The sequence below is a fragment of the Falco cherrug genome, chromosome 15 (assembly GCF_023634085.1).
Source record: "Falco cherrug isolate bFalChe1 chromosome 15, bFalChe1.pri, whole genome shotgun sequence".
Taxonomy (NCBI): Eukaryota; Metazoa; Chordata; class Aves; order Falconiformes; family Falconidae; genus Falco; species Falco cherrug.
In genome coordinates this window covers 887,122-906,000 of record NC_073711.1, presented here as the reverse complement: position 1 = coordinate 906,000, position 18,879 = coordinate 887,122, and the positions used below count along the sequence as shown (strand labels likewise).

The window sequence follows — 18,879 nt, the reverse complement described above, 5'->3', positions numbered from 1 at the left end:
AACAAGGGGGGGGGGGGGGTTGGCAAGGCCAGTGGTGGACATGCCGAGGCCATGCAAAGGGGGGCCGTGTGTCACTGCTGGATGGGCTTCAGTGCCACAGTCTGAGGACCGCCCCACCCTGGTGCCCTGGGACCCCCCAGCCTGTGCAAGGACCGGGCTCATGGCCTGGCTGCCTGCCCCCAGGCTGGGCTGGGGTTTGAGGCAGGCACCGGTGGACAGGGCTGCCAAGAAAAACTCGAGGGACTCTTCCCGCGCCAGGGCTGGGCATACCCGGGGGTAGCTCGCCTGCCCCGTACAGCAAGCCCACCCTCCCGGGCCACAGCGCTGTGCCCGCCCAGCCTGCCGGCATCCGGGGGCCGCGGGCGTTGCTGGCAGGGCTGAGCTTTCCCGGCCGGCTGGGCTGTCTGCAAAGGAGATGAGTAAGAGCCGGGCCCCGGGCGGGAAGGGGAGGAGCGGGACTCCAGGGCTCCCCGGGGAACCAGCGCCGATCCACTTCCACCACTCCCAGCTGCTGCCCACTGCTGCTTTGCCCTGCCTCAGTTTCCCCAAAGGGGCACAGCAGCCCCTCCTGGACCTCGTGGGGGAAAGGCAGAGGTGAAGCACAGCCATGCTGCCACGCCTGCCTTGGGGCACCTGGCAGGCCAGGGTGGGGGCCGGAGTGGGCAGGCCAGACAGGAGCTGGCATCGCGTGCTCATCTGCAGGCAGCAGGGCTCAAGGCGCCAGCGTGATTGCTGGGGTGGGGTGCCACGGGGAGCCTTCTGCCCCAGGGAGCTGTGGTGGGTGCTGCATCACTTCGCTGCCACTCAAACAGGCACCTCTTGCACCTGTATGAGCACTGCCAGGCTGCTGGCCACACCATGCTGCTGGGCTGGGCTAGGCTGTGCCAAGCCATGCTGTGCCATGCCATGCCAGGCTGAGCTGTGCTGAGCTGGCCCTAATGGTGCTGGTCCCTGGAAGTACCATACTGTGCTGGGCGTAACTGGGTCACGCTGTGCTGAACCATCCCAGGCCAAGCTAAACCAGGCTGGGACATGCTGTGCCAAGCTGGACCATGCTTGTCTGTGTCAACCTGAGCTGAACTGCACTGAGCAAAATCAGACCAGGCTGAGTGGAGCCAAACCAGGTCAGGGCCCTGGCCGTGCCACGCTGTACTGATTTGAACCATACCAGCCCTGTGCTGGGCCACACTGAGCTGAGCCAAGCCGGAACACACCAGCCTAGCAGAGCTGCACAGCACAATGCCAGGGCTGAGCCATGCTGGGCCAGCCAGCCCATGCTGGCCCCCTTGCTATCCCATGCTGAACCAAATTGTACCAGGCTGAGCTGTGCTGTGCCAGTCCTCCATGTCACACCATGCTGGGCTAAGCTGGACTGAGTTGAACCATGCTGGCTGGGCTCTGCCAAGCTGAGCCAAGCAGCTCAGTGCAGGTCCCTGGGTCCAGCTGTGCAAGGCCAAGCTGAGCTGAACTAAGTAGCACAGTTCTGTGCTGTGCCATTGTGTGCTGAGCTGTGCCAAGCTGTGCCATGCGCTGTGCTGAGCTGTGCTATGGCTGTGCTGAAATGGGCTGAGCCAAGCCGTGCCAAGCGAGGCTGTGCCGTGCCATGCCATGCCGAGAAGTGCCATGCCGTGCCTTGCTGAGCCAAGCTGACCAGCGCTAAGCCGTGCCGTGCCTATCCGAGCCCAGCCGTTCCAGCTCAGCCGATCGCAGCCGTCCCCCCGCGCCTCATTGGCGGCGGCGGCGGAGCAGCCCCGGTGCCGGGCCGGCCCCGCCCCGTGCTCGGCCCCGCGCCGCTCAGCCCGGGCGGCGGGGGTGTCATTTCCTCCGCGGTGCGGGGCCGGGCCGCGATGGGGCAGTAGCTGCCATGGAGCGGGCCGAGGGCCGGCCCGGCGCCCCCCAGTACGTGCATGTGCAGCTGCAGGGGGGCGCGCCCTGGGGCTTCACGCTCCGCGGCGGGCTGGAGCATGGCGAGCCTCTCATCGTCTCCAAGGTAGGCGCCGCCGGACGCGGTCCCGCGTGGGCTCCGCGGCATCCCCCCCGCGAGGGGCCTCCGACCCGGGGCGGGGCGGGGCGGGGGAACACGACACCCGGTGCGCGGTGGCGATGGGGACACGGGGAGTCTCGGCCGTGGGTTCGCATGTCCCGGCGCGGCGGGGCCGTGGCAGGCTCCCGCACCCACGTCCCCCCGCGACCCGCCACGCCGAGCCGCGGGGGAGAGTGGGAGCGGGGACCGTGGGGGCCGAGGAGGCGGAGGGACAGCCCAGGCCCGGCGGCAGGAAGAAATTCCTCCGGCACATCCGTTGGGCTGGCGACGGGGGGGCCCCCCCCCGGTCCCGTTCCACGGGGCGCGGCCCCTCCCTTCACGTGCTCACCCGTGGGTGCCGCGCCCCCGGGCACCCCCGGGACCGGGCTCTGCGGGGACGTTGGAGGTCACGGTGGAGGGGACCGGAGTCCGTCCCGTTCCGGCACCCCCTAAGCGCTTGGGCAGGGCCGTGCCCGGGAGAGAGGGCTGGTGTCGGGGTGCGGTGCCGCGCCGGGGGGAGGCGCGGGGGTCCATCCCGCCCCCGCGAGCGGGGAGGGCGAGGGTGGGGCCCTTACGGCCGCAGCGTCCCGCCGCGCGGGGGTCACCGATGCCCGTGGCCCCGCCGGGGCATCGACCTCCTGGGACACCCGCTGGGACCCGAGCGGCAGCCGGGAGTGCGTCCCCCGCGCCGCGGAGCTCGGCCGAGACCTTGTCACCGGGCGGTTTGGCCGCCTCCCCGCCCGGTGCCACTGTCCTGCCGGGGCCAGGGTGCTGCCGGGCCGGGCTGTGCCGCGGCCCCGGGGCTGCCTCCCTGCCCCGAGCCGGGCTGGCTGCCCCCTCGGGCCCTCCACGCCCTGCGCCGGGACGCGGGGCAGCGCGGTCTGGCTGGGGGAGCTGGAAAAGTGACTCCGGTCCCTGCCCTGCGCCCTGGGGTGGCACCGGCGGCGGGCGGGAGCCAGAGCCCTGCCGGGGGCTGGGGGCTGGGGGCACTGCCCGCCCCCCCGACTCGCTACCGGGCCTCGGGGTGGGGGCTCCCGGTGGGTCCGCCGGCTGCTGGCGGAGGGGATAGGGGGGGCAGGGGATGCTCCCGACTGCCGCTGAGAATGGGGGGTGGATCCTTGCGGAACGGGGGTGCCGGCTCCCGCGCTCCCCCCCCGGTCGGGCCGCCGCCACCGCGTGTGCTCTGCAAACAAAGGGGGCTTGTTCCAGCGCTCTGTGCTTTCAAGGGAGGGTCCCCCGGGGCGCCCACTCCGCCGCCGCGGCCAGCCGAGGTGTGTGCGTGCTGGCCCGTGTGGGGAGGGCGCAGCCCCCACCGGCAGCACAGGGGCCCCCGCGCCGAAAAGGGGAAAGGGGTCCCGGCGCTAAGTGGGACAGTTTGGCCCCTGAGCCCGCTGCGGGCGGGATCCCTTCCTGCGGCAAGTCCCATGGCACGCTGGATTCTCTGTGGAGCTGCCAAGTGTCCCCCAGCACAGGCCCCCTCAGGCACGTTGGGAGCAAGGAGGGAGTTCTGTGTGGGGCAGGGTGGGCACAGCTCAGGAGCTGCCACGGCTGCTGTGCTTTCTAGGACAAGTCTCTCCTGGGGCAGGCAGATAATCCTGTGAGCCAGCCAGTGGCCACCATTAGGGCCCAGAGTGAACACCGGGGGTGATGTCAGGGAAGCACTCAGGGCTGGCCCAGCCAGGCAGGGCAGCAGGCAGCAGGGTTTGGCTGCCAGCGCTGAGTTTACTGGTGGTGAATGCAGAACAAGAGGCTGTTTGTGCCAGTTTTAGCTCCTGGTGAGCAATGCCAGGGCTGAGCTGTGTCTGTCCGTCCTGGCGTGTGTGGTGACCCAGACATGGGTGCAGACCCAGTGGTGTCCTGCACTGGAGGGGGACCTGTCACAGCTAACTCAGCCCTGTGGCCATGGCAGGTGGGACTGGGTGGGCGCTTGGCTGGGCAAAGGGCTGGGGTGAAGGTACAGCCTGCCCTGCCAGCCCGCACTGCTGGAGCAGCCCAGTGGTGGGCAGCAGCATGGCAGAGGTTAAGCCCAGGTGCTCCAGCCAGTGCCCTTGCAGGCAGCTGTGGACGCGGTGCCCAGGAAGGCATCCCCACAGCTGATTCTGGGGTGGGAGGGCAGCCTACCGGCACAGGTAGGCGTGTCAGGCTGTGCCCAGCCTGGGCAATGCATTGCAGTCCCCAGGTCCCTGAAAAAATGGGGAGTTGTGGGGTGCTGGGCACAGCTGTGCCAGGCAGAGCCATGGGGCAGTGCTACACTGGGCAGGACCGGGTGCCATGTTGCCCGTGGGCAGCAGGTTGCTCCTTGAGCCCCTGTCCAGCACCATGGCTGCGAAGGGGTGCCCAGGGCTGTGTGCCTGGTGGCCAGCCCACTGGGAAGGTGCAGGTGCCACCCTGCAGCAGGGCCTGGCTGCCGAGATGGCACCACAGGCATTGTAGGCAGAACATGTTTCTCTACTGGACTGGACGTGGCAGGGCAGGGTGAGGAGCTCTGTCACAGGGCAGGCCAGCTTTGCCCGTCACCTTGCGGGCAGCTGTAGGGTCTGGCCAGGTCAAGCTCCACATCCACACTGGGCATGGGGACTTGCACCCCAGGTCCTGCCCCATGCACCTGCATACCCCATGCCACTGTCACCATGCAGCCCAGCAGCTGGGCTCGTTTGTCCTCCTTGCAGTGTGAGGGGCTAGGCACGGTGGTACCAGGCCATTGAGAGTGGCAGGATGGACAGAAATTTGTGTCAGCCCCAGACACTCTGCCTGTCCCAGCTGGGCACTGCTCACCCCAGGACTGCCCACACTGCACCTACCTGCTGGGGCAGAGGGGACTTGTTGGGACCCCCCAGTTCTGGCAGCGCTGTGTCGTCCACGCCATGGCAGTATGGGGTACCAGGCTTATTTTGGCTGTGGGTGGCAGGATGGGGTAGGCATGTGCCAGGGCCAGGCACAGCTCGGCACTTCCCCTGCTGTTGGCTTCACTGCGTGCACACAGCATGATGGCATCCTTCAGGCACTGAAATAACTGCGGGTGCCCAAGCAGGGCTGACGTGGGGCTGGGAGCAGCAGTGGGGGGCTGGCACCCGTGCTGGACAAAGAACCCTTGTGCTACCCCCGCCTGCGGGGGAATCTGCTGGGACAGGACATTTTTCTTCTCCCCCCGCTCCCTGATGCCCTTTCCTTGCTCAGAAATTCATGTGACTGGGGCAGGGGGGGAGCCTGGCGCTGCAGATCCCTCTGCAGTGCCTGGGGTGCAGGCACCCCTTTCTGAAGCCTTTTTCTCCCCTGGCACCACCACCCCCAGGGTGTTCTGGGGGCTGTATCCCCCCCCAACACCCCACCCCTCTTTGTTGCCCAGGTGGAGGATGGGGGCAAGGCTGCTCTGTCCCACCGGCTGCAGCCAGGCGATGAGCTGGTGAACATCAGCGGGACGCCACTATACGGGTCCCGCCAGGAGGCCCTGATCCTCATCAAGGGCTCCTACCGCACCCTGAAGATGATTGTCCGCAGGTTGGCTGCGCTGCGTGTTGGGGGGCGGGGGGGCGGAGGGTGGTGCCAAGGCCTGGGAGGCATCACCTGCCTGGGGCGCTGGTAGGAATCTGGCAGTGCCCCCGTCCCCAGCCTGGAGGTGCTCCGTGCTTTGGCGTAGGACTGAGTAGGGTAGTAACTGGGTAGGGGGCAGCCCCACCATGGCTGCCAGCACCCCTTGGTGGGCGGGACACCAGCCCAGGGTGCTGCCAGCAGAGCCAGGGCAGTGCGGCAGGCTCGCCACCCCCTTGCTAGGCGGTATCCTCAGAGTGTGGCCGCTCCTCTCCCTTCCTGCCTGCCTGCCTGCTGCCTGCCTGGGAAAGGAAGGAGAGGCAGGGCTGGGCTGTGCAGTTGTCCGTCCACCCCCCTGCCGACCCGCATCCACTCCCTTGGCTGCATCCCGACCGGGCTCCTGTTCCAGCGGTCCCTAGGGGTTGGGGCAGCGCAGGGCGCTGCCCACGGGACAAGGGGTGCCATGGGGCTGTGCTGGGGCTCAGCATCATCCATGGTGAGTCTGGGGGCTCCGGGCAGGGGGTGGGACCACTGTGCTAACCCCACTGCTCACCCCTGTCACCCAGCAGGTGTTGGGGCAGCGCTGGGCACTTGGCGGGTACAGGAGGTGGCATCTGCCCGTGTGTCTGTGCAGTGGCACTGGACGTCGCTGCTTGTGTGCGCTAGGGTGGCTGGAGACCCCCACAGCTGCTTTACACAGGGGGTGGGACAGGGCTTGGCACCTGGGGACCCCTCCCTGGGCACACAATGTGGCCAGATTGCTGCAGATGCTGAGGGACTGAGGAACAAGGGGGAAGGTCAGGCTTGTGCTGGGGACACAGATGTGGCCCCAGGGTCCTTGGCATGGCTGCCATGGATGGACCTTCACCCTGCCGTGGCATTGCCTCTGGGCTGTGCTGGGGCCATGTCCTCGGTCCGCTGCTGATGCTGGCAGTGGGGCTGCTGCAGGCAGGGGAGCCCCATCAGCGGTGGGGGGCAACCGTGGGATCCCACTGCCCAGCACTGGGTGCTGGCAGGGCTGGACGCTCCTCCCTGCCGTCCTCATCGAGCGGGTGCTGGCCTGGGGGGGACAGGAAGCCCCGTAGGAAGTGACTTCAGCCCTGGTTCCTCGGCCCAGCTTCCTCCCCATTCTTGTCCTCTCCTGCTGTTGCTCTTGGCAGGAGGAGCGTGCCCGTCCTCCGGCCCCATTCCTGGCATGTAGCCAAGCTCACCGAGAGCCGCCCCAACGCCCCTGCCATGCACTGCCTTGCTGATGCCTTCAGCCTCTCCTGGCCCTCGGGGTGTGATGTCAGGTGAGACCCCCTGACCAGCCCCCAGGGGCACCCATGGGACCGTACAAGGGGAGGGAGCTGGCAGGGCACCTACTTGGGTTGGGGCGGGAGGGGTGTGGGGTGTGCGCGTGCTTGCTTGCCCCGCACTGCTGTCAGGCATCACCCCGTGTCCTGTGCCTGTGCTGCCCTTTCCCCTGCCTGATGACTTGCTGGCTCCGGGCAGGAAGGGGCGGTGGCTCCATCGGAGTTGGCCAGGAGCTGCCGAGTCCCTGTGCCCCTGCTGCCGGTGTGGGCAGGGCCTGAGTGGCTGGAGCCACGCACACCCTGCGCCCCTGAGCCCATTCCCCCTGCCAGCACTGGGGCAGTCTTGGTGCTGCCCCCAAGCCCGGGGATGAAGGGCGGGCGAGGGCTGCACTGGCCTGTGCCCTCCCCATCCTGGGGGGTGTATGTGGTGGGAGGGCATTGGCTCCCTGGGATCTCTTGCCCACCAGAGGGGCTGGCAGGGATCAAGATGGGGGGTGGCGGGCACCCCTAACACCGGCATGGGGCCGGGTGGCAGCGAGCTGTCCCTGCAGTGGAACCCACTGTCCCGGCACTGCAGCACCGACCGGAGCAGCTCCATCGGGAGCATGGAGAGCCTGGACCAGCCTGGCCAGGCCTGCTATGAAGGCGACCCCTCACCCATTGACCAGGGCATCTACCACAGCAAGCGGGACTCAGCCTACAGCTCATTCTCCACCAGCTCCCTCACCTCTGACTGCACTCTCTCCCTCCGCCCTGAGGAGACCACCTCTGTCGACTCCAGCCTCCAAGGCTCCTGCAAGCCCCCCAACGGGCGCTACCTGACCACAGGGGCTGAGCCACCCACCAGCCAGCACCCCGAGGCCTGGAGGGTGCCTATGCCCCCCCAGCCCCCTGTCAGGAGGGACAGTCTGCGGGCAGCCCCAGCCGGCAGAGGGGACAGGCGCTGGGTGTCAGTGTCGGTGGACATGCTGCATGCCAAGGGTCGATGGATCTCTGACACCTTCCTCTGCCAGAGGGATAGGGAGGCAGAGGCAGCAGGTGGGAGGATGCCAGTGCCATACCCCATGAAGGACCGCCTCTCTGCCAATCAGTATTGCACGCTGAGCTCCCACCCCAACCGATGCCCAGCCGAGCCACACCGGGGGGAGGGCACGGAGCCTGGTGACCAGCTGTACCTGGATGGCAGCATGCACCAGGTGCCGGATGCCATGGCAGCAGGTGACAACCTGCTGCTGTCCCCCCTCAAGGGCCATGCGCCACACCGGCACAGTGCTCCTGAGCAGCTGCTGGCCTCCCAGCTCCGCTCCCTCCAGGTGGGCTCCAGCAGCGGGCGAGCCTCACCGGCCCCCGATGGGCACCACTGGACCCTCTCCCCGCTGCACCCTGAGGGCAGCCGGCCAGGGACTGCGGTGGCTGCCCAGGACCCCCAGCTCTGCCCAGAGCCATGCTGCTGCCTGCCGCCCTGCCGCTGCTGCCCTGAGCTGCAGCGAGCCTGTGGGCAGGATGGGCAGGGGGCCAGCCCAGTGCGTGGTAGTGAGGGGCCGGCAGAGGAGGAGAGCCGGGCAGGGGGCCGGCGGGCTGGGGGCCCACCCCACCGCTCTGCTCAGATGCGCCGCCGCAGCGACCGCTTTGCCACCAGCCTGCGCAACGAGATCCAGCGGCGCAAGGCCCAGCTGCAGAAGAGCCGGGGTCCCGGTGCCCCGCCACCTGGTGAGGAGCCGGTGGAGGAGGCAGAGGAGCCCCCCGAGGGCAGCGTGCTGGTGGAGGGACCCCGTGCCCCAGCCAAGCGTCTCAGCCCTGCGCCAAGCGAGGATGGCAGGAACCCCAGCTGCTCGGAGGACCGGGGCATCCCCACCCCTGACCCACTGCCGGTTCCCAAAGGACCCTCATCCCCGGAGCGGGTGGTGCGGACGGGCGGGGGCCACTGGCGCTGGTCCTCAGAGCACAAGCTGCAGTTGCAGCGCTCGCCCAGTCCTGGTGAGCTGGAGGGCTACAGCCAGGGGCCTGCGGCCCCCAGCTCCCCGCCACGGGGCACCGATGAGGCCGTCCTCCTGCCCTTTGCCGACCGCCGCCGGTTCTTTGAGGAGAGTAGCCGGCCGGTGCCACCCCGGCACAGCAAGCCCTCGGCGTGTGATCCTGGTGCCTTCCAGCCCCACGGCCCCGAGCGCCGGGACATCCGCCACCTCTCCATGGACCAGACCTATGGCCCCCCATCACCCAGCCAGCCGGCCTCCACCGGCCTCTATGCTGAGTGCTGCCGGGAGCAGCCCCCCTGCTACAAGCCGCAGGGGAGGCCGGGCGAGCTGGAGTACCTGCGGGGCTTCTACCCCTGCGGGGTTCCCCTGTGCCCTGAGCCCTGCCGCTACTGTGGCAGGGACCTGTGCACCCCACCACTGCCGCGCAGCCACACCTGTCGCTGTCACCCCCAGCCCTGGGCACGCTGCCCCGACTGCTACTGTCCAGGCCCCCGCCCTGGGCGGGAGGAGAGTGACGCCTGGCCCCCCCGGAGAGCTTTTGCCACGGTGAGTGAGCCCCCCAGTACTGTGCTGGGGAGCAGCACCGGCACCACCCTGCACTCCCAGAGCATGACTGTGGGTTGGGGTGGGGGTGCTGTGACCACAGGGTGCCCTGCAGACCCCATGCATGCCTACTGTGCCTGGGGGTCAGGGGTTGCTGGAGAGGGGAATGCTGACCCCGCTTTCACACTCCCTCTCCTTCCAACCATGCAGGAGTTTCCTCCAGATGAGTGGGAACCACCGGCAATAACCAGGAAAGCCAGCCAATCCGTCAGGTGAGCCCATGCCAGCTGCCAGGACGTGCATGCCACTCGGTGGGGACCTCTGCTAGTGAGGCACAGGGACCACTGTGATTTGGGTGATGATGTACAAAGTGCCTCCCTTAATGCCCTGGCCGCAGCTGTGCTGTACCCTGAAAAGTGGGGGCGCGTGCCACCACGGGCAAGCAGGGCCTGGGGGTGTGAGGAGGTGCCCGTGGCGGGGGAGTCCCTCCATACCTGTCGCCAGGGGGCTAGGAGTGTCTCTGGGGGGCTGTATCCAGCACAGGGGCACTGGGAGAACCCAGGCTTTCCCCACTAGTGGGACTGGGTGACTCCAGCTGGTGAAACTGCGGCAGGGGTGGGCATGAGCTGCTGGGGGTGGGGGGTGACTATCCAGGGGGGATGGGTGCCCCTTTCTCTCCCCAGTGAGCTCTCCCACCACCAACTGGGCTTCCCAAGGCTTGGCCCCTTCCACCCGTGCTTTGAGAGCACCGAGCCGGAGTGGACACCCTGCTACCGGGCCACATCCACGCACGACCTCTCATGGGATGGTGACCGCCTGGCCTGCTCCCCCGAGAGTCCCCCGGATCCCCTGCACCGCCCACTGCGGGGCAGAGCCTTCTCTGAAAGCCACCTCAACTTGGAGCCTGCTAGCCCCCGGGGCCGCGACCAAAGGAACCTTCTCCGTGACAAGCTGGACCCCTCTGGCATCCCCAAAAAGAAGGGCCCCCCACCTCCCCGCCCGCCTCCCCCCAACTGGGAGAAGTACAGGCAACGCCGGATGTCCCAGCGCCTGCTGGATGGTTCTGGGCATGGCTCTGCCTTCACCGCTGCCCCTGTGCCAACCTACAGCATTGCTGAGGCTGTATGCGAGCGGACCCAGAGCCTCAGTGGGGAGCAGGGGGGCTGGTCCTGGGGGCATGCCGCTCGCTCCCCTGCCCCACCGGGTGCCTGGCCCCGACCTGAGCCCCCCAGGTCACTCCACAGGATGCCTGAGCCCGATGCTGGCAGTGCCGAGATTTGCAGGCAAGTGCCGCCATGACGTGGGGGTGGGAGCGGGGCTGTGGGCACAGCCTGGGCACGGGGTAGCTTTGGGGACATGTGGCCCTTCGAACCCTGTGTTGGAGCATCCTAATCCACCCCTTGGGGCAAGCTATGGGATTTTTTGGGGGTGGGGGTGTCCTTCCCTGGGGTGGGCATGGCCCTACATGTCCCCCATGGGTGGGCAGGGGAGCTGATGTGGGTGCCTCCACATGGGTGTTGGCAGGGTGGCAGGGGCTGGGGAGGAGCGGCCGAAGGTGAAGCGCCCTTGGGAGACGGAGGAGCAGCCCCAAAGTCTCAGCCGGAACCAGGAGCGGGGCTGGGCTGGCCCCCATGGTGTGGGTGAGTGCTCCCTGCCCCTGCATGGAGGCCCCAGCCCTGCCACCCCAGAGGCACCCAAGCCTGTCCCTGGCAAAGCAGAGGGGGTGAGCTGCCAGGGGGGCCGGCCCCAGCCCCACCATGTGGACTCGAAGGAACTGCTGTGGGATGTGGCAGGCAGGGACCGCTCCCTGGCTGGTATCCTGGCCCCCTCGGCCCCCCTCAGCACTGCCACCGAGGTGATGGGCGAGCTGCTGGTGGCGGGGGAGTGGCAGCCCCGGCGGGAGCATTTCCGGCGGGACTGGCGCCTGGAGGCCCTGGCGCAGGACAGGTAGGGCTGGCGTGGGTGTACCGGGCACTGTGCTGAGGACAGGCGGTACCCCACTGCCACGGCGCTGAGCCCGTGTCCCTGCAGGCAGGGCTTCGAGCCCATCTCGCCGCCCCCTGGGAGCACTGCCAGCTCTGCATCCTACCCAGCATATTATGGCATGGCATCGGGCAAAGCTGAGCCGCTCAGCAAGGTAAAGGAGCTGCCGGAGGTGGAGAGAAGTTCAGAGGATGAGGAGGAAGAGGTGGACCATGAGCTGGTGGAAAAGAAGGTAAAGTGGGCACTGCTGGGGACGATGCCCTCGGGGTTTCCCACTGCAATCGCTGGGTGTTCTGGAGACCAGACACATTGCTGGATGCTCACAAGGAGTGGGGCATCGTTACTTCCTTGCGGGAACTAGGAGCATCACCAGATCCTCAGGGGAGCCAGGGACATTGCTGGGTGCTTGCAGGGACCAGAAGCACTGCTGGATGCTCACAGGGGCTGGGACATTGCCAGGTGCTTGTGAAGACCGGGGGTGTTGGGTGCTTCTGGGACCTGGGAGCGTCACCAGCTGCTGCTGAGAACCAGGAGCATCCGCTCAGAGGAACTGGGGGCATTGCCAGATGCTCGCAGGGACAAAGGGCATTGCTCAAGTGTTTGCAGGGACTGGGACATTCCCGAGTGCTCACAGGGACCAGGAGTGGCGCTGGGTGCTTGCAGGGACTGGGGACATTGCTGTATGCTCACGGGGTCTGAGACACTGCCAGGTGCTTGCAGAGATCGGGGACATTGCCAGATGCTTGCGGGGCACAGTGCAGCATGGCACCCCTGCACCCAAGTGCCGGTCCCCAGGTCCCAACAGGGGGTGGCCCCAGTTGCCCCTGACCCCTTCCCTCTGGCAGCTGCAGCTGATTGAGAGCCTGAGCCGCAAGCTGGCCGTGCTGCAGGAGGCGCAGCGGGGGCTGCAGGAGGACATCAGCGCCAATGGGGCACTGGGTGAAGATGTGGCTGCCCGCCTGCAAGCCCTCTGCACCCCAGGGGAGTTTGACAAGTACCGCCTCTTCGTGGGCGACCTGGATAAGGTGGTCAATCTCCTGCTCTCCCTCTCGGGTCGCTTGGCCCGGGTGGAGGCTGCCCTGGGCAGCCTAGGGCCGCATGCCCCCACTGAGGACAAGGTGAGCACGGGGCAGGGGGGCACCTGTGGGGTGTCGGGGTGCGGGACCCTGTGCCATTGCTGCCCATCTTGCCCACAGGTGGCCCTGCGAGAGAAGCAGAGGCTGCTGGTGGCACAGCTGGAGGATGCCAAGGAGCTGAAGGAGCATGTGGGGCGGCGGGAGGAAGCGGTGGGTGCCATGGTGGCGCGATACCTGCCTGCTGAGCACCTCCAGGACTACCAGCACTTCGTCAAGATGAAGTCAGCCCTCATCACCGAGCAGCGGGAGCTGGAGGAGAAGATCAAGCTGGGCCAGGAGCAGCTCCGGTGCCTGCGTGAAAGCCTCGGCCAGGCCCCCAAGGGCTGCTAGCCCCCTGACCAGCCTCCCCCCAGGACCCTGACCATGGCCCCAGCTTGCTGGCCCCTCAGGGGCTCTCCTTGCACCTGTCTGTCTGTCCAGCCCCTGCCTTTTATTTATTTTTCCAGTTTACTGAGCAGGGGAGGGGGTGGTGCCCGCCAGGCACAGGCCAGGGCGGATCGTGCCACAGAGCTGCCCTGGGCTCTAACAGCCACCCAGCTCCCCGTGGCCCATGACGACCAGGGGGATGGATCTTGTCCCCCCCTCCCCGGGTCTTTCTGTGCCTGCAGGGGACCCTCTACCTTGCCCTGGACACCAGTGGCTATCCCGCAGCTGGTGCTGCACCGAGTGCCTTAAACACCCCCTGGCTGCCTCAGAGCATCCCCATGCAGCAGTGCCTGGAAGGGTTAAACCATTCTTGCACTCCATCATGTCTTATTTGTCTGTCATGTCTGTTTGTCCAGTTCTGTCTGTCTGTCCGATGGGAGCTGAAAGAATTTCGGCCCCGGGCATCCTTTTCCTCTCCATTGTGTCTGAAACAATGGCCCTGGTTAGCAGTTCTTTAACCCACTCCCGGCCGGCTGAGGAACTGCAGGGGGCCAGCGCCGGTGCTGGTGAGTGCTGTGCACCCCTCTACCGGGGGACACTGCGGTGCCCTGGCATGGTGCCCTGCCAGAGGAGGAGGTTCTGGGAGCAGTAGACCAGGGGCTGTGAGTGCCCCCTGCCACCAGTGCTGTGGGCACAGGGACCACCCAGCCTCATCTAGCCCTTGCCTCCAGCCTTTGCCCCAGCACTGGGAAGGATTAATAGAGGAAAAACCACCCTAAGGATGAAATGGGGTACCTGTCCCCTTCTTCTGTGCTGCAGCAGCCCCAAATAGCACTTAGACCTCACGCTGGGTCATCCCATCTGCCCTGCCGCTGCCTGTATGCCCCCATGGGCCGGGCAGGTGCCTTGCTGATTTTGCACAGGGGTTTCATGGAAGCGGCAGCAGCTGGGGGTGGGCCCCAGCCCCTTTAGGGGTGGCCATAGCTGGGCAGCCCAGCCCCAGGGTGCAGGCGGCACCCGTGCCTACCCACTTGGCACTGCAGCACACACACCCCGGTGTGGCTGCCCACGCCCCTGAGCCCGTTGAACACTATGCCCCACACCTACCTGGCCCTGCCCTGGGACAGTGCCTGGCAGGAATGGGGTCCCCCGCATGCCCCCCATCTCAGCCATGCCCTGTGCCTGCCCAGGAACACTGCTAGGACCAAAGACTGCACCCAGTGGTGGATATGCTGCTCTTGGGGGGACTGGCATCCCTTACTTAGTAGGTCACTGTGCTGGTGTCCGTGCCTTGCCGCGTGCCATTGTGCCTCTCTCACACTAAATGAGCAGCAGCAGCTGCACAACTGTTCCAACTTGTGTCTCGTGTGGTTTGTCCCTGCAGCCCCAGCCAGTGGCACTGGGGCTGGCCAGTGACTGCCAGAGGGGCAGATGCCCCAGCTAGACTGAGCCAGGTCCTGTCAAATGCTTGGGACCCAAATGCTCCCGTGGCACCACAGGCACCAGGGATTCAGCCATGGGCAGGGAGTCCTCTGCACTCAGTGCCACCAGGCTGGGTCAAGGCAGGGGACAGGGCCTGGACCCCTCCCCAGGGGCACATGGAGGCGGCACAGTGCTTGGGTGACAGTTGTAGCATTGTCCCTGGCACTCACAGTGACAGCATCACCTCCAGAGTTTTTGGGGTGGAATCAGGGCCGGGGGGGTGTCTAGTGGGGGTGGCAGTGCTCAGCGGGGTGGCACGATGCTGCTGCTGCTGAGCTGGCTCCAGGGTGCCCCAGTTCACCCCAGCACACCAGGGCAGCATGGGTGGGCATGGCTGCCGTCCCCTTGCTGGCAAAGCACCTTTCTCGGGGCCTCTGTGTGCCAGCCGGGCACCAGGGAGCAGGGCCTGGTGCCTCATCCCCATGCCAGGGCAGCGCTGGCCCCTGCCCACGCGTGGCAGCCCCACGATCCCGGGCAAAAAGGGGGGAGCCGCAGTGCAGGGCCAGTGTCGGCCGCTGGGTGGCACCAGCACACGTGTGTGAGCAAGCGCGCGCGGGGTGGGCACGTGTGCACGCACACACAAGCAGATGCATGAGAGCAGGTGTGTGAGCACACGTGCGTGTGGGTGGGCATGGGCATGCATCAGCGGGTGACATGTTGGAGCACATGCACATGCGTGTTGGTGCAGAAACACAGGAATGTGCTTGTGTGTGAGCCCATGCATGTGCTGGTGAGCACATGTGCACAGGGGTGAGTGTGTGAGCACACACCAGGGTAATGCAGGAGCATGTAGGTGCATGGCTGAAAGCATGCTGATTGTGAGCACGTGGCTGCGTGAGGGAATACAGGCACATGCGTGTCAGTGCACACAGGTGAACACATGCGTGAGCACAGGTGAATGCATGCGCACACGTGAGAACACAGCTGAACGCGCACACACACAGGTGAATGCAGGAACACGCACCTGAACGCACATGCACAGACAGATGAGTACACACCATACATGTGAGCACACGTGCTGGGAGGAGCACAGCCCCATGCCAGGGAGCACAAGCACCAGTGGCGAGTGACTGCCACATGTGGGTGGACACACAAGGGTGAATGTGTCCATGTATGTGTGTTGTGCACATATGAATGCATGCACATGTGTGTGTGCACACAGGTGAGCAAATACACAGGCAGGTAAGTGCACATGGGTGAATGCATGCATGTGTAGGTGTGTAGGTGTGTGTGGGCACGGCCACACGTGCAAGCCCATGCATATGGGTAACTGCAGGCATATGGGGAGGGGGATGCATGTATTTGTGCCCCATAGTCTCCATTCGAGACTTGCTTGCCCCTCCATGCAGCTCCTACTGCTGCCAGGCAGGACCATGGACACAGAGCATGGGATGCAGCCAGGCTGCGGGGTACCAAGACCCTCAGTGCCTGCGCTGGATGCAGCCATGGGGTGGGGGTCCTGGGGTTCCCTGTGTGGGACCCCAGGGGAGCTGCAGGCCAGCAGGCTCACTGTAGCATGCAGGGCTACTGGGTCTCCCAGAGGTGCAGAGAGAACCCAGACACACTGGGGTAGCCCCTGATCATGCTGTCTGTCTCACCATCACTGTAACCGCTCCATTTTACAGTTCCCTAGTCCATATCCCTGTATCCCACGCCCTCGGTCCTGAGGGACCAGGAGGTGGGGGAGGATGAGGACATGGGGGGGTAGCGATGCTCCAGTGAGAGCCAAGCCCCCTGCCCCCCCCCTCCCCCCGTGTGAACCAGGGAGTCCCAAAATGTGGAGGTCCAAATCCCGCAGCAGGTCCCCCTGCCCCCTTGCTTATTACAGCCCAAAGAGCAAAGTCACACACAAGGTGGGGGATGAGGGAGACCCAGGCCCTCTGCCCCTGGGTGTGGCCCATGGCGGGGTGGGGGGATGTGGGACTCTTGTCCAGGCCTGGTCATTTGCCAGCATGGAGGTCACAGGGCAGCAGTGGTTGAGGGCTGGGCACCAGGGGCTATGGGTCCCCATACTACGAGGCCAGGGCCATGTGCATGCTGTGGGGTGGAAAGAGGAGGGCCAGGCCCTCTCTCCCTCCCCATGGTATTTTTGGGGGCACTCCCATATGTGTGCACACATGCATGTGAGCTCCATATACACACCCTGGAGCGTGTTCCTATACAAATACACCTTTGCAAGGTGTCTGCATGCATGTGCACCATAGAATCGCAGAAGGGTCTGGGTTGGGATGGATCTTTGACCATCTAGTCCAACCCTCCGGACAGGGACATCTCGCACTAGATGAAATTGCTCAAACCCTGCCCCCCACCCCCAGCCTGGCCTTCACCAGTCCCAGGGATGGAGCATCCACAGCTTCTCTGGGCAACCTGCTCCAGTCCCTCAGCCCCCTCATCGAAAAACGTTTCTTCCCTATGTCCAAGCTGAATTGCCCTCCTTCAGGTCAGAACTGTCGCCCTTGTCCTGTCGCTACAGGCCTGGTAAAAAGTCTCTCTCGGCCCTTCTTCAGATGTTGAAACGCCGCAGCAAGGTCTCCCCGTGGAGCCTTCTCCAGGCTGAGCAACCCCGGATCTCTCAGCCTCTCCTCCTAGCAGGGGGGTTCCAGCCCTCGGACCATTTCTGTGGCCGCCTCTGGCCCCGCTCCAACAGGTCCGTGTCCTCCTTGCGCTGGGGACCCCAGAGCTGGGTGCAGTGCTCCCGGGGGTCTCACCAGAGCGGAGCAGAGAGGGAGAATCCCCTCGCTTGACCTGCTGGCCATGCTGCTGGTGATGCACCCTGGCTGTAAGTGCACATTGCCGGCTCATATAGTTTGTGTGCGTGTGTGTGTGTGTGTGTGCACACAACTAAGTGTGTGGAGGCATCAGTGCATGTGCTCATCCATGCCTGTGCATGCCCATGCATGTGTGGCCATATGCATATGTAGTTGCATAGAGGCAGTGCGCGTGCTTGCCTATGCCTGGGATGCGTATGCCTGTGCATGTATGGATGTGTGCAAACATATGTGCATGGCAGCAGTATTTGTGCTCACCCATGCCTGTACATGTGCATGCATGTGCCTGCATGGGTGTGGGCACATGCACATACATGACATCAGTGCATTTGCTCGCTCATGTCTGAGCACTGCATGCTGATGCATGCATGGGTGTGTGCACATGTATGTGCATAGCCACAGTCTGCATACCTGCCTGTGCCAGCCATGTGCATGCCCTTGCATGTGTGGGTGGCGTACATGTATGTGCATGGTGGTGCCATGTGTGCTCACCCATGCTCATGCACATGTACGTGCACGGATGTGGTACAGGTGCCGTCCCATGCCTGGGATGTGCATGCTTGCTCATGGGTGCCTGCATTCACACATATGGGCATGGCAGCTATGTGTGTACTTGCTGATGCCCACGCACGCGCCTGTCCATGCCTGCGGGGACAGTGCACATATATGTGCGTGGCCATGGTGGCTGTGCTCTCCCCTGCCTGCACATGTGCTGGCCCTTGCCTGTGTGGGCGGCACACGCATGTGTGCATGGTGGCAGTGCGTGTGATCGCCCATGCCTGTGCATGCGCCTGCAAGAGCGGTGCACCTGTGTGTGCCCAGCGGCAGTGCATGTGCGTGCCCATGCCCAGGCTGAGCATGCCTCACACATGTGGGAGCACGCACATGCATGTGCCCGGCGGTGGTGCATGTGCGTGCCTGTGCCAGGGGTGTGTGTGGGCGGTGCACACGTATGTGCGCGGCGGCGGTGCGAATGCCCGCCCGTGCCCGCGTGCTTGGGGCCGTGCGTGGGCCGCCCGTGCCGCGATGCGCAGCAGCGCCCGCCGCGCCGGAGCAGGCCGGGGCTTGCGGCGGAGGGGCAGGGCCGGGGCTGCCTGCAGAGGCACATCCCGGCGGGGACGCGCTGCGGGGCCGGGGAGCGCTGCGGGGCGGCGGGCGGGGGCCGGAGAAAGAACGACCTTGCACAAGCAGCAGCGGCGGCTCGGGGTGTGCAAGGTGTGTGCGCGGGGGGTGGGGGCAGCCGCTCCGCCTCCCCCTCCCGGGCGTGCTGCGGGATGCTCGGCGGAGACCCGGCAGCCCCGAGCTTGGTGGGGTGTGTGTGTGCGAGGCCCGCAGCGAGGGGGGGCTGCACCCAGGAAGGGGGGGGGGGGGGGGCGGCAGCGCTGCGGTGCCCTCGCTTCCCCCCCCCCTCCGAAACGCTTGTTGCTGCGCGGGGATACGGCACCACGTTTGCCGGCAGCCGCGGCGGGGGGCGGCGGAGCTGGCCCGCGGGAGCTGCGTGGGGCCGGGCACAGCGCCGCGGCCACCCCGGGCCCGGGCCCGGCAGCCCTGCAGCCGGCCAGGTTCGTTCGCCCAGGTAGGTGCCCTCCAAGCCCGCCTGCAGCCCCCGGGCGGGCGGGGATGCCGTGGGGAGATAGCTTCCCCCGCATGCGGGGACTCCCGCACCGCACCGCCCCCCCCTCCCACCCCAGCCCCTTACCCAGCCCAGCCCACCCGCAGCCACCTGCTTCGGACTGGCGACCCTCGCGCGGGGCCGGGAGATGCTCCCAACCCTTTCCG

General features: G+C 66.2%; 1 protein-coding gene across 8 annotated transcripts; it reads left to right on the top strand.

Annotated features, from left to right (window-relative positions):
• The first annotated feature begins 1,817 nt into the window (after positions 1-1,817).
• SHROOM4 (shroom family member 4) lies at positions 1,818-14,201 on the top strand. Of its 8 annotated transcripts, XM_055727644.1 has the most exons (11): positions 1,818-1,990; positions 5,370-5,521; positions 6,712-6,843; positions 7,382-9,368; positions 9,576-9,637; positions 10,049-10,648; positions 10,890-11,005; positions 11,159-11,312; positions 11,397-11,580; positions 12,194-12,466; positions 12,545-14,201. In XM_055727644.1, the coding sequence occupies exons 1-11, from the start codon at positions 1,865-1,867 to the stop codon at positions 12,812-12,814; spliced, it is 4,056 nt and encodes a 1,351-aa protein (XP_055583619.1). In that variant the 5' UTR covers positions 1,818-1,864; the 3' UTR covers positions 12,815-14,201. The 8 variants fall into 8 exon arrangements, with proteins under 8 accessions (XP_055583619.1, XP_055583618.1, XP_055583617.1 ...); XM_055727643.1 differs by having other exon boundaries at positions 7,424-9,368; positions 10,890-11,312; XM_055727642.1 differs by having other exon boundaries at positions 10,082-10,648; positions 10,890-11,312.
• Positions 14,202-18,879: the final 4,678 nt, after the last annotated feature.

What these genes read in the sequence shown, in the direction of transcription:
- SHROOM4 (XM_055727641.1), top strand. Translation starts at nt 1,865, where the DNA reads ATGGAGCGGGCCGAGGGCCGGCCCGGCGCCCCCCAGTACGTGCATGTG. An exon ending in CCCTCGGGGTGTGATGTCAG is followed by an intron (nt 6,844 to 7,381) that starts GTGAGACCCCCT and finishes GCCGGGTGGCAG; the next exon opens with CGAGCTGTCCCTGCAGTGGA. An exon ending in ATGCCCCCACTGAGGACAAG is followed by an intron (nt 12,467 to 12,544) that starts GTGAGCACGGGG and finishes TCTTGCCCACAG; the next exon opens with GTGGCCCTGCGAGAGAAGCA.